Source organism: Bombyx mori, chromosome 13 (genome assembly GCF_030269925.1).
Source record: "Bombyx mori chromosome 13, ASM3026992v2".
NCBI lineage: Eukaryota > Metazoa > Arthropoda > Insecta > Lepidoptera > Bombycidae > Bombyx > Bombyx mori.
In genome coordinates, this window is record NC_085119.1 from 5,517,569 (window position 1) to 5,532,089 (window position 14,521).

At 40.5% G+C, this 14,521-nt stretch overlaps 1 protein-coding gene across 2 annotated transcripts; it reads left to right on the forward strand.

Annotated features, from left to right (window-relative positions):
• The first annotated feature begins 491 nt into the window (after positions 1-491).
• LOC119629359 (lipopolysaccharide-induced tumor necrosis factor-alpha factor homolog) lies at positions 492-14,113 on the forward strand. 2 transcript variants are annotated; one of them, XM_038014986.2, is made up of 3 exons: positions 492-630; positions 10,568-10,826; positions 12,160-14,113. In XM_038014986.2, exons 1-3 carry the CDS (start codon positions 615-617, stop codon positions 12,260-12,262), a joined length of 378 nt encoding a protein of 125 aa, XP_037870914.1. In that variant the 5' UTR covers positions 492-614; the 3' UTR covers positions 12,263-14,113. The 2 variants fall into 2 exon arrangements, with proteins under 2 accessions (XP_037870914.1, XP_037870913.1); XM_038014985.2 differs by lacking the exon at positions 492-630 and adding an exon at positions 9,746-9,906.
• Positions 14,114-14,521: the final 408 nt, after the last annotated feature.

A 14,521-nucleotide genomic window follows, 5' to 3' on the forward strand; every position in this document is an offset into this window, starting at 1 on the left:
CACCTGGTGTTAAGTGGTTACTGGAGCCCATAGACATCCACAACGTAAATGCGCCACCTACCTTGAGATATAAGTTCTAAGGTCTCAGTATAGTTACAACGGCTGCTCCACCGTTCAAACCGAAACGCATTACTGCTTCACGGTAGATATAGGCGGTGTGGTGGTACCTACCCGCGCAGACTCACTATGCTCTCAAATTTGGAAGATAAGCTTACCGTTGCCACAAGATAATTAGGAGTGCAATCTCATGTATAGCTGAGAATTAGCAAACATCTAAGGGTACAGCGTGCTTAGTGCGAGTTTTTTAACTTCTCGATCACGTAAAAGTTAACTCAAATTTGTGTGGACTTGAACTACGTTTGACACTAAGTAAAAAGAGCAAATAGCAAAAAACTAAGCATTATGACTACTGCGTACTATATTAACAAACAAACAAACAAACATACCGGAACAGAGCGTAACTAGATAATTTGTTATCAGATATGAAAATTATTGTTATATTCAGCCGATATATTTTCTTTGCAATAGATCATTTGAACAGACAGTCGATTGTGGTGTTCGTATAATCGTATAACTGGGAATTTAGTTCGTGATTTGTGTCTAACTAAACTAAAATGGCCAATGTTGAATGTGAGTAGACTTTTCTCAATCGTACTGTTGTAAATTTGTGTTCGATACATATCTATAGAAGCGCAACATGTAATCCTCAAGGTCTATCGGAACGGTTCTTGGAAACAAAAATCCGTAGTAGAATGGTAATGGTGGTAGTAATAGTGGTAAAATTTCCTAATACGATAATACTACGGTTTGAAGGGTGGGGCAGCCGTTGTAACTATACTGAGACCTTACAACTTATATCTCAAGGTGGGTGGCGCATTTACGTTGTAGATGTCTATGGGCTCCAGTAACCACTTAACACCAGGTGGGCTGTGAGCTCGTCCACCCATCTAAGGAATAAAAAAAAAAAATTTTTTTTACTAGAAATCATGTTTAATTCTTTTCAATTGTTCTAATGAAAACCGGCTGAAGTACGAAATTAATAATACGCTCCTTCCTACGCGACTTCACGAATTATGAAACTGCCAATAAGATATTCCATTTATGTGTAGTTTTTTAAAAGAATATATTGATTCATTATGTATATATGTAATATGCTTGTTGTAATATTCATTATGGTTGTGTATTTTTCAATGTAGTATCACTCTTGTCAGAGCGGTTGTGGTCGTCATTGAGTATCATTGGTGGTGGGAAAATGTTATTCGCCTCCCGAGTAATCACCACTTCTACCGGTTTGTGGTGAGCCTGGTACACTCATTGACTTGGCCGGTCTTACTGGTGCTAGGACCTCTTAGGAGTCCGCACGCGTAGGTACCACCGCCCTGCTTGTTTCTGTCAGCAGTAATGCATTTCGGTTTGAAAGGTGGGGCAATCGTGGTAACTATACTGAGACCTTAGAACTCATATCTCAAGGTGCGTGGCGGTATTTACGTTGGCAATGGGTTCCGGTTACCACTTCCAATGAAGAAAAAAAAAACGTGTGGCACTCGGGAACTGCGGCGGTAAAGCTATTGCATAGCATTTTTTATCAACTTATGCAATTATAATTAGACAATGGTAATTTAATATTAAAACAATAATAAAATAAGACCACGCTATATTAAACATTAACAAAAGCAAAACCTTAACTGTCCCCTTCACACTCATAAGCTAGACCGCGCGAGAGAGAGATGGGCAGACTTTTCATGATGCGCATGCAGTGTGACGTCACGCCACGCGCTTATTCACAAACACTACACAAGCGCAACGTGTGAATGTGTTGAACGCGAGCTACATGGTAGGCGGAGTGAGGGGTGTAAGGTTTTTTTCCGTTACGGAATTTCATGATTCAGTCGCCGCGCCCAAGGCCCGCGATAAAACCTATGCCATAGCTTAACAAGAATTATAAAATATGTTAAATGTGACATTATTTAGTATTTTCTTCGGTCACCGCGAATGGTAGTCACAATTAAAACTGCTTTCAGTTTATTTAATATCGTTTTTATTTGTTCTCTTTTTATTATTTTCAACGTTTCGTGTGCTATTCACTTTTCGTGGTCACGAACAACTAACAAGGGCAAGATTAAACTAGCTATAACTATGATAAATTATTATGCCAAGGCTGTTTGTTTTATTGTCAGCCCATTGGTTACTTTGTGATCGGTACTAAAAAAGTTCAAATTTTCTGTCTAAATTTATAGATGACTAGCGGCCCGCTCCGGCTCCGCTCGGGTCACAAGAACACATAACTATAATAGCTAGAAATATGTTGTCGCGACACTTTTTGTAAATAATAATGTGTTCTACAAAGTCGTAGTACATTATTTTATTCTATCATCAATAGCTATCGCAGGGCACGTGATGTAAAGAATACTTTAGGTAATTTTTTTAAACCTTGGGTTACATTATTGGAGTTATAGTAAGGATCCCTAATTTTTTTCAAAAAAGGGAATCATCACTCGGGAATAGTGTAGTTTCCAAACAGTGAAAGAATTTTTCAAATCGGTTCAGTAGTTTCGGAGCCTATTTAATACAAATAAATATTTCCTCTTTATAATTTTATTATAGTATAAAACACCTTACACGATATGGTTGATTTAGTGCTAAATGCGTATAGAAACACACAGCCACGTAAAGAGGAATTGAACTAATTATTTTATCAGACTAGTTTTTAACAATGGCATCACACATTAAAAACTCAATCCATTTATCAACCCCTGACAATAGCAAAGAAAATATGGAAATACTAAATAAAGCGGTGGTCATATCATACAAAGACCGATAGATTAGATTATATTAGATTAGATAGCCGTAGATAATACGAATTGAAATATAAATTACGAATTGTAAAAACTATTTTTTTTGTATTCTATTGATTGGAAATTGTTGATAAATATTTTTTTTTTATATACTTAGATTATGCCTTTGCTCTTTAATATAAAAGAGATACTTTTTCCATAAAACAATTGCATAAAAACAGCTTATGACAAGGATTAAAATATAGGCTTAATAGGAAAGTCAACGTGCAGCTTCGGTTATATCTGCTAATGTAAATGACACGGGACATAAGCATTTTTTACTGATCTAGATCTGTAAAAAAATTTGCTTGTTGTATAACATGTATTAGTATCTTTATCCCTATTTGGTCCTTCAAACTAGATGAAACGATAAAAAAATTATGTAACTTCTCAGTTGCCTTCGCCAGTAACATTATCGTATGATTTCGTCCAATTAGCCATGCGTAATAAACACAAATAATATACTATTTTAAATGTGACTGAAGTATGAATCACTGAAAGGAAACTACAATCAAAATCCGGTCAAAGGCATCACTGACGCGAATGCTATGAATGTATGTACCTAATGTTTTATTCAAAAATATTCATTTTATTAAGATAAAAGAGTTGCAAAATTTCAGTCTATGTATCATTTATATAATATTATACTAATCATCTAAATTACAATTTATTTGGGTTCGATTTTTATTAAATGACTAGCGACCCGCCCTCGCTTCGCTTCGGAAACATTAAAACACACATGAAACCAAAAAAAAAAAAAAAAAAAAGTAGCCTATGTTCATCAGGGACAATGTCGGCTTCTAATGGAAAAAGAATTTTTCAAATCGGTCCAGTAGTTTCGGAGCCTATTCGAAACAAACAAACAAACAAATCTTTCCTCTTTATAATATTAGTATAGATTCCTTTGTTTTGAACATGAGACACATACGTATTTAATAATCGAACAATTGGTACCTGTCTGCGGGATATAAGGATCGACCTGGTCGTATCACTCGCTACGAATGCACCATGTTTCTTATCCTTTAGGACACGATGTGATTGTGATTGTGACGGGCAAAGTAGAAGGAAAGAGACCTCGCGGCCGATCATCTAGCCCATGGTGTGATCGAATAACCACCCTAACTGGGCTGCCAGTCGCAACCGCCATTCGAGAAGCTGAGGACCGGACGAGATGGAAACAGCTGACGAGACAGACCACGATCAAGTTTCAGGAACACCACCTTTAGTAATGAAGAAAGCATAGAAGAAGAAGAAGGGCACGGTGACTTTCATTTGGGCCATTGCCCGGGTTCTGAACCAGGGCCTAACCAACACAACTACCACTTACAATTTTATCAAAAATAATCCATTTTTCAGCACAAGTGACAATGCTGTTCAAAATCCCTTCGTTATTATGCCTGTTAAGCAAGCTAAGGCGTACATCAACGTGTTGCATCACATTTTCTTACCTTGCCTTTAATTTGACGCAAATGGATCTGTATTGATTTGATGCTGACGTTGAGAGCTTTTTCTAACTTAGCGGTAGTTTGAGTATCGTCAGCTTCCACTACCGTCTTTAAATCGTCGTTATTGACTTTCGTTTTCAAGCGACCACGGGGTTCATATCTATCTATATATATAAAAATGAATTACTGTTCGTTAGTCTCGCTAAAACTCGAGAACGGCTGGACCGATTTGGCTAATTTTGGTCTGGAATTATTTATGGATGTCCAGAGAAGGTAGATAAATATGAAAATGCTCGGAATTCAATAAAAATGACAACTTTGTTTTTCTTTTGATGTGTCCTCCCGTCGGACGAATTCCTTTTGTTTGTTTTAAGTCTATTTTATACAAAAGTTTAGGTCTTTTATTTATAGATTGAGGCACTACGAAGTCTGCCGGGTCAGCTAGTTTTAAATAAAAAAATTCAACACGGAAGCGTGTACATTAATAATGATCGATTGTAATGTTCATTCCGTCCATGTCAATTATGTTTTTAGCTGTTTTCGTAATTTATGTACGGCTGGCAATTAATTGTAGTATCAAACGATTTTTTAAAAATATATGTGGTTTTATTTTTAAATTCAGTCATTGCTGCTTTATCTTGGACGGCGCGTATTGCAACATATGTAATGCGATAGTATTACTGGTACGAATTTGGTCAAACCTGTACATGCGAACGACTCCTCAAACTTTTGCGCTTGACTTTAAACCACCCTCCGACTCTTTACTGACAAAACAATTCTATCTTCCATTTCTAATAAGTCTGAACAAATTCTGTTTGGGATCAATTCGAAAAAATTATCATACAATATTAATGTTCAGAGCATTCAAGGTTCAGGATTACTTAGGCAAGTCATACGATTTACCTAGTTCCAAAATAGAATCGGAAACAGAAACCTACAAATCTATATTATTCTCTTTTACGAAGCTGTCAAACTAATTTCACGATATCAACTACAATTGACATTTGTGGTCCGTTAGTATTTTATTAGGTGTCTTTGGTTTATGTATAAGCTATTGAAAAATACATTTTTTGTTTTTGAAATACATGTCTGTTCTGCGTACTTCTTACACCGGTCACTCACATGCGCACGAATACGCAAAACCGCAAGTGTAGGACGACATTTGCAAATGATTATGCAAAGTTTTCGCTGTATTCGTGATTTTCCAAGCTGTGTCGGTTTTTTAACAGACATCAAAGCGCGCGAACCGCGAACCTTCGCGTAGTCTCCCACACATTCGTTTGCCCAGTTGCGCCGACGATTGCGAAGGTAACGGATGTATCGCCATTTTCATAGTTCGTGACGTCTACTGTGTAGCGTATCTTCATCAAAAGAAATCCCATAAAAACAGCATGGCTGTTAATGATGTCTGGGAAAGAATTCAAAACTCTTTTTCTCTTCAATGTTCTATTGACGAATTAAAAAGGAGGAGAAATTCGTGAGACATTCGTAAACAAGTGTAGGAGGAAGTGCAAACGGGTTCGCAAATTGAGTATGCGAAGCCATTTGCACAGCTGCTAAGTTTGCGAATGAATTTTTTTTTTTTTTTTTTTTTTTTTTTTTTTTCCCTACCTATGCTGATAGCCTTGAGAGGCTATTTCAGCTTCACCCTAACGTTAGTAGGTGAGCTCGCGGGGCTCAACCGGAGAGTTGCTAACACTGACCCTAGCAAGAGCAGTGCTTCGCAGAATCTACCACCGGATCGGAAACGCGACCCACTGAGAAGATCCGGCGAGAAACTCAGTGGGCTGTGTCTATGGGTTAGTTCGCTCGTCGAGCCCTTCGTCGCAAGCGACGGGTTCGACGAGGACGGTGACCGGTGCTTGTGGTGCCTAAAAGCACCGTTAATGGATCAGGAGGATCCGTAATGACGTGCTTTGGGCGACGTCGACGGTTTACCATTCGGTCTACTGGGTCGGGTATGTAATTTCCAGCGGCTACGATGAGAGGGTTCTCATGTCGTGCCGCCTTCTCAAAATGGCGCAGCGATGCCGACTGTAGATACTTACTAAGAGAGTCGAGCTCCAGGTCGTCGTGGAGATCCACATTCCTAAGGAACCAAGGCGCTCCGACGGCTATCCTGCAGAATCGTGATTGAATAACCTGAAGGGATTTCAAGTGGGTGCGGGCTGCGTGAGCGAACACTACGCTTGCATACGTCATGACGGGGCGTATGCAAGTTTTGTAGAGAGTTACCTTATTGCGGAGGGACAGTTTGCTTCGACTACAAAGCATTGGATAGAGTCGTCCTAGAATAAACGCGGCGCGGTCGCGTACCGTTTTTATATGGGGACGGAATGTCATCCCTCTGTCGAGAGTGACGCCTAGATATTTGACCTTCGAGACCCACGGAATGGGCTGGCCAAAGAGAGTGATGGGACTAACGGCGGAGGTGTTTGCGCGCCTACTACGGAGTGGGATGCTCGAAGTGATGTTCGGAGGGCGACCCCTTTTGAAGAGCACCGCTGCGCTTTTCGTGGGGTTAATGTCTATTCGCCACTTCCGGAACCACTGTCCCATGGTGGCTACTGCGATCTGGAGTCGCCGATGAAGCAGCGACATCTTCCTACACGAGTAGTAGATAGCCGTGTCATCGGCGAAGAGCGCTAGATGGGTCTCCGGAGACCGGGGTATATCATTGATATACAAACTAAATAATAACGGGGAGAGCGCGGAGCCTTGCGGGACTCCGGCGGTCAGTTGACGGGGACGAGAACGAGTTCCCTCTACTCGATATCGAAACGAACGGTTCGACAAGAAGTCTCGTATGATGAGCACGAGTCTGTCTGGCACTCCCATGTTGTACAGTTTGTAAATTAAACCGTTGTGCCAGACTTTGTCGAACGCCTTCGCGATGTCGAAGAAGAGGGCGCCGGTCGGGATTTGTTTACGCCTATTTAGCCCTATCAGAATGTGCTCCGTGAGGCGGTGCACTTGTTGTACGCACGAGTGTTTTGAGCGGAATCCGAACTGTTCGTCTATGAGAATTTTGTTCGCGGTAACAAAATCCCAGAGGCGTTTTCTAAGGAGACGTTCGTAAATTTTTCCTATCGTCGAGAGGAGACTAATCGGACGGTAACTAGAAGTTTCGTTTCTCGGTTTGCCCGGCTTATGTATACCGATAACGTCCGCTTCTTTCCACACCGCGGGGAAGATGCAGTGCGTCATAGCGGCATTTAAAATTGTAGCCAACATTGCTATCAGTTGGACTGGCAAAAATTTTAGCGCGCGGTTGTGGATGCCGTCGGAGCCTGGTGCCTTCCTAGGTTGGAGGTTGTGGATCGCGTCTCTAACTTCGTCCGTGGTAATGGGGGGTAACGCGTCCGAGGGCGGCAGGGAAGCTCTGCGCTCGACCTCCCTGTCGACTAACTCGGTGTGTTCGGGGTCCGCGTGTTGAGTGCTGGTGGTGCACTGCTCTTGCAGTGCATCGGCCAGCAGCTCAGCCTTGTCATCGTCATCGAATGCCGGTGGTTGGCCTGAAGGGCGTAAGAGGGGAGGCATAGTAGCGGTAGTTTCGGATTTGAGAGTCCTAGCTAGTCGCCAGTATGCTTGGTGGGAGGGCGCGAGTTGTTCTAAATAACTATGCCAATTATCGTTACGCGCGTCGCTTAAGCGGGAGTGGACTTCGCGTTGTAGACGACGCATCTGAATCCGGTTTGAATGCGTGGGAAGACGATCGTAGGCCCGGATTGCCGCGTTCCTAACTCTTAAGAGATTCCTAAGATCGGGGGACAGTCTGATGCGGTGGAAGCTGTCCTCCATATCGACTTCTTTAGAAGATCTAATGATCGCGGAAGAGATGTGATCGGTAATGATGTTTATGGATTCGACGGTGTCCTCGGGGGATGGATTCGAATCCGGGCCGTAAGGGAGGATTGACGGAGCGGCGTCGGCTAGGCACGTGCCCAGCTTATTCCAATCCACCATGGTCCTCGTAACAGTGACTGGGTTGTGAGGGCGACCGAGCTGCATAACGACAGGTCGGTGGTCTGAGTCGAGCTCTGACATTGCTTCGATGGAACGCAAGCGCAGAGTTACGTTCCTAAGCAATGCCAGGTCTATAGTGCTCGGACGGAGCGCGATGTTATACGGATAACATGTTGGAGTTGGGGGGCCGACTATTTCAAAGGTGAGGTCGTCTATAAACGCGTCGAGACGCCTACCGTTAACGTTTGTACGATGGCAGTTCCACCTAGTGTGGTGGCAATTTAAATCGCCTGCCAGGATGACGGAGTCTCCCATGCCGAACAGTGACTCGATGTCACTGCTCAGAAGGGGCTTGTCCGGGGGGAGATAAACGGATGCGATGACGATCGGCTGGTGTCCCGTCAGCGAGATACGGCACACTGACGCCTCGATATGTGAGAGCGAGGGAGTATCGAGAGGGACAACGTGCAGGGCCCGCCTATAGTAAATGGCAGTCCCGCCTTTGGAGGCGGTGAGTCTGTCATTCCTAACCATGACGTAGTTCGCGACTTTCGGGTCGCGACGCGAGGGCTTCAGACAGGTTTCCTGCACTAATAGAATATCTACAAGATTATCGCGGAGGAATTCAAAAATTTGATCGCGTTGCCGCGCGAGTCCGTTAGCATTATAGAATGCTAACGTAAGGGAATACGGTTTTTCTCTACCTTTTTGCGCCATTGATTACCGGTAAAGATTTTATAACGTACGCGACACGGACTCGTAAACGTCCATGTGATCGAACGCGGCCGCGAGCCGCTGTTCGGGGGTTGTCGACCTACGGATAGCGTCAGCGAACGATCGCAGACGGTCGAAGTTCACCGCGGTGACGAAGTCGCGCACGAGCGCGAAGTCGTTGGCGGCAGAGGGTTGCGGGGGACGGAACGCGGGCGCGGGGCGAGGTGCGAGCAGGGGCTGAGGCGCGGGGCGTGTCGCGAGCGGGGGCGGGGGTGCGGTTTGTGTTCCCGCCTTCGTATACGGCAGCGGCTTTTTCCACGCTGAAACCGTGGGAACTGCAGCCGGCACGAAGGCAGGTTTCGGCACTGAGGGTGCCGAAGTCTTTGGGCCGACGGTTCGCGGAGCTGGGAGGGTTGAACGCTTGCGCGGAGCCCTAGGACATCCACGGTAGTTCGCGGGGTGCCCTTGCTTAAGGCATAGGACACAGCTTGGGGGTTCGGTCGCGGTTTCCCTAACACGCGAGCAATCTAGTGTGGCGTGGTCGCCGAGGCACTTTACGCAGCGGGGGCGCGCGTGGCAATTGCGAGCCGAGTGGCCGTAAAGCTGACATCTGTAGCACTGCCCGGGAGTGCCACGCTTGTGGGGGGCTTCGATTGAGATCCCGGATAGGCCGCAAATTGTCGTGAGACATGCGATCTTCTTTTTGGCCTCCGGGGTGGGTTCTAACGCCACGAGTATCATAACGCGAATGAATGTTTGACGGCCCTTACGTACATTGTACGAATGTTTGCGCGCATGTGAGTGGCCGGCATTAAAAAAATGGTCAATTGTTTACGCATTCACCATAATTCACATACAGTTAATCGTCTGAGACGGACGTGGTTACATATAGATAGTGTTCGGTAAAACTGTGTGGTAGAATAAAATGAAAACGTCTCTGGTGCAGCGTGAGTTTTTTTTATTACGTACTTATTTAAGTTTATCAGTATTACTAATACTTCGTAAATGCAACGGAGGTACTAAAAGTCTGAGCCCAAACGGGTATGTACTGATATATTATTTATAATGACCTAATTCTTCCGAGAAGCAGCCATTCGTAAATCGAGACTTAATTTTAGTGTTTCAAGCTGGGTGTTGGCATTGTTATGTCTATGGGATTCGGTAACCGTTTAAAATCATATGCGCTGTGAGCTCGTTTACGCGTCTATGCCATAAAGTTCTTATAAAAAAACACTGTCGAACCAAAAAAAATATTAAAAAATGCCTTTTTTTTATTGCTTCGATGATTGGACGAGCTTTCCTACACTATTTTTAATTTAAACTTATTAAAATTTATTTTCTATAAAAGCGTATTTTGTTAGTTTTTTTAAACAATAATTTATTTTTCCTTTTTTTCAAAATTGATGTCTGCCTGCGGGATTCGAACACCGTTGCTTCGCTAGATACGAATGCACCGGGCGTCTTATCCTTTAGGCCACGACGACGAATTGAAAAAAAAAAAAAAAAAAAAAAAAAAAAAAAAAAGCTTTTGTTCTGAACGATTTTGTAGATAATTTTAGATCAGTCCAACGGTTAACAGAATTCTCAAATTTAAAAGTAATATTTCAGATCAAGCGGATTTATCTGGCGTAAACATAGCAGAAACTACTCAAAACCCGCCGCCATACAATAACCAGATACAAACAGATTTATATCATGTCGGTCCCACTGTGCCGACTCAACAGTTCATCACAGTTCAAGCACCGCAAATGGGCCCTAAATCTGTCCGCTATACCTGCCCAAGTTGCAGAGCGTCCATCAAGACCAGAGTAGAATATGTATCGGCGACGAAAACCCACCTGTGTGCTTTACTCCTTTGCTGTCTATGGTATGTTTTTTTTTTTTAATTACAATAGAATATTTGAGATAGGTACTGCTTTATTATGAAGAAAAACTTTGCAAAAAAAAAAAAAAAAAAAAAATATTTAAGGCATGATAATCTGTGGATTTTATATTAATAAAAAAGAAAAAGAAAACTGATCTAAAAAGTATCAAGTTTGAAATGTAGTGAACTTAAATATTAGAAAAACGTCTAAGTTTTTTTTAAATTAAAATTTACAATTTCTTAATCAGAAACAAACGGAAATAGGAATTAGTTCATACACGTACATTTTTCTGAAGTAATAAATATATCTGCTCTATACATACAGCTACAATTTAAAGAGTTCGAAAGATTAAGAGTAACATTGAATGTCTGAATTACGTACAATTGCATACAAACTTATGACTGAAATTAAGTTGGGCAGATGGTCTCACTGCTCACATGGTTTTAAACAGTCGCAGTTCGAAAATACTATACAGCATTAATGTCATTATTGACAACGAGTCATAAGATTGTAGTCTGCATTACAATTGGACGTTCAAATCGTAACGCCTGATTGCTTCGCGGGTGAAATACTGAAGATGGATGCGGAATTGGGCATTAAGGAGTTGTGTAGGAAAATAGTGGTCAGGTTGCTGTTGTAAAACTAGATGCGGATTCTATTAAAAGTCGGAGATAATTTAAATTTTGACTATTTTATTGGAGAAAATTCTAGCTTAAGATCGTTGGGTGTTTCACATTCAACGTTTCTTCTCATTAGGATCTATCTTCTTATTGTTTTATATATCTATTATAGGGAAGTCCCAGGATGTGGCTTATTATATGTATGATATTGTTACGCGCTGGGGTTCGGGATAAATAAAAAGTTCCAACAAAGTACAACTAAAAACTGTATTCAACATTTAGAATGCTTAAAATACTTCGCAAACACTTTAATATTCTCAATTCGCTTCTTCCGCTTCGCTTCAGGTGATCCGTTCGCTGTTTCGGTTCGAGTAGTTCCGATTACTAACTGACTGCGTGCCATCTCTGCAACACTTTTATAGCCGATACCACATCCCTAGAATTATCGAGAATATTCCACACATTTCGAGCATAATATTGTGTTTCCGCTCTCTGACAATAGATGCCGTTGTACTTGTCGAGCGTTCTAGGTACTACTAGATCCTTTGATATTCGTTCGACTATTCGGCGATAGATGGCATTACTCTTACCGGCGTAACAATATATACAGGGAAGTAGCAGAAGTGGCTTAAGGAAGCGGAGACCCGTTCCTTCTGCTAACAGGAAAGTCGACTTAAGTAAGTAATTGAGATTTTTTTATTTCTTTTTTTTTCAGTTGCTGGCCCTGTGCTTGCATTCCTTATTGCGGCAAAAGCTGCCGAAACGCCACACACTACTGTCCGAACTGCAGCGCGTATATCGGGAGCTACATCGGTTAATCATCTTAATTTTTGTACGTTTACGATTGTTCGTGGCAGCCTACATGGCGTTTTGTATTCTGACTAATCATTGTGGCTAAAAGTTACGTAGAGTAGGTATAATGTGTTACTGAGTACCTACGTACTGTGCGTTTATAAAATTAATAGAATTGCGTTCATAATTATTATTGTCTTGATTCGAAATTTAAATGTTTCTAATGAATCATTATTTTTCAGTCGTTGCGTAGGTACCTACTTAAAACACACAAACACAAATGATTTTGTTTTTGATTTTGTATGTTCTCTTCAATTAATAAGCACTTTCGTAAAAATTTTATTTCTTCAAAACTTTTGTTTAAATCATACTTTTAATATGAGTGAAGTAATTTAGTATGAGTATCTAAAGTAATATATTTTGACGGTCTGAGGTTGGTTTATTTTAATTTTAACGAGTAAACATTGATAGTTTAATTATGTGTGGTATTTTTAAGCAGAATTTTTGAAATGTCCTTTTGAACTTTGATTATATATACGTGTATATAATCAAAGGTCCTGAACGCATATTACGTGATACATCCACGCTAGTCCTACTTATTAACACTCTTTACCGTACAAAATTCAAACAGACTCAAATCTATATATTATTATATAAAAATGAATTGCTGTTCGTTAGTCTCGCTAAAACTCGAGAACGGCTGGACCGATTTGGCTAATTTTGATCTTGAATTATTCGTGGAAGTCCAGAGAAGGTTTAAAAGGTGAATAAATATGAAAATGCTTGGAGTTATATAAAAACAAACAATTTTGTTTTTCCTTTGATATGTCCCCCGTCGGACCAATTCGTTTTGTTTGTTTTAAGTTTGTTTTATACAAAAGTTTAGGTCTTTTATTTATCGATTGAGTCATTACGAAGTCTGCCGGGTCAGCTAGTTAAGAATAAAAACGACCTCAAATTAGGCGAAAATTAACAACGGTTTTCGGGTTCTACTTCAAAGTATACTTGCAGAATGTTTTCTGAGTCGGCTATTCGGGCGGACAAGTGCCTGTGAGTAATATAATTTCAAATTAAAGGGACGGTTGATTCTATTGATTCTTGATTTTCATTGTTAAGTTTTCTTTATTATTTTAACATTACATATACCGTTTAAGTTGTTTTATGATGCGTCATGAAAGTGATTTTTGTTTTTGTGCTTAACCAATAAACCGACCATGATATTATGTAGATTTTTTGTATTTGTTGATTACTGTGAGTCTATAGATATAATAAAGTAAATACCGGCGTCCTTTTCTTATTTTTATAATCCTTCAGAGGTAAACTGAAGGATGCTTTAGAAATACGTAGAATATTAACACCTACTAGTTTTCTAATGCGAATAGTTAATATACGGTTCACTCCTCGTAAAGTTAGAGATGGGGGGCAGAAGGAACTCGGGAAGAAGAGTGTGATTGAGAAGAGGTAAATTGCGCATGATTTTACGGAATACAGTAAACGTATCCTATAGTAAACTGAGCTAAAGATATTCGGGGTTCTGTACAAGTAAACGCAAACAAGTAATTATTAGAAACGAAAGAAAAAAAAATACTATTACGAACACTTATCCTTTATGTATTGTTTTTATGTCGTCAAAACTGAATCAGTTACGAGATAGAATTGATGTAGACGAAGACGATGTTTTGTTTGTACGTTAGGGCTCATTTAGCTTAAAATTAATTAAGTTTCAAGTAAAGTTTGCAATGGAAAGCAATTTTTTTTCGTTTAACGATTCTTTTTTATATAGACATGAAAAAGAAATATGTTTAAAAGCTTAAGTTGTGTTTAAAAAAATGTTAAATTTATGGATTAAATCCGAGATGTGTAGTAAAATTATAAAATAGCTTGTTTCATTTTTAGTAAAAAAAACAACATGTGCTTGCTGTCCTTACTCCCCTCACGAGTATGCATTTACATAACCCATTATTTTTCTAATTTGGCAATTGTACCGCCTTCGTTTGTGTTCGGTATTCAACTTTCACAAAGGCGGAACCTTTTTAATAAACTAGTTAAGTACTGAGTTATTAGACATAATGAAAACTATGCGTATGGTTATAAATGATGGGTGTAAAACAAGTTTGATTCATTTACCGAGGACGGTGAGATGCGCGAACAATGGGCATTGAACATTTTCTTAAGTTTCTTTGATTAAAATATCATTTCGAGGAATATGATAGTTGATTACAGAAAAACAGTATTTTTATCAAATTTATTTGATTTTTGTTTCTACTTAAATGTCGTCATGGTTG

What these genes read in the sequence shown, in the direction of transcription:
- LOC119629359 (XM_038014985.2), top strand. Translation starts at nt 9,885, where the DNA reads ATGAAAACGTCTCTGGTGCAGC. An exon ending in GAAAACGTCTCTGGTGCAGC is followed by an intron (nt 9,907 to 10,567) that starts GTGAGTTTTTTT and finishes GTAATATTTCAG; the next exon opens with ATCAAGCGGATTTATCTGGC. An exon ending in TTACTCCTTTGCTGTCTATG is followed by an intron (nt 10,827 to 12,159) that starts GTATGTTTTTTT and finishes TTTTTTTTTCAG; the next exon opens with TTGCTGGCCCTGTGCTTGCA.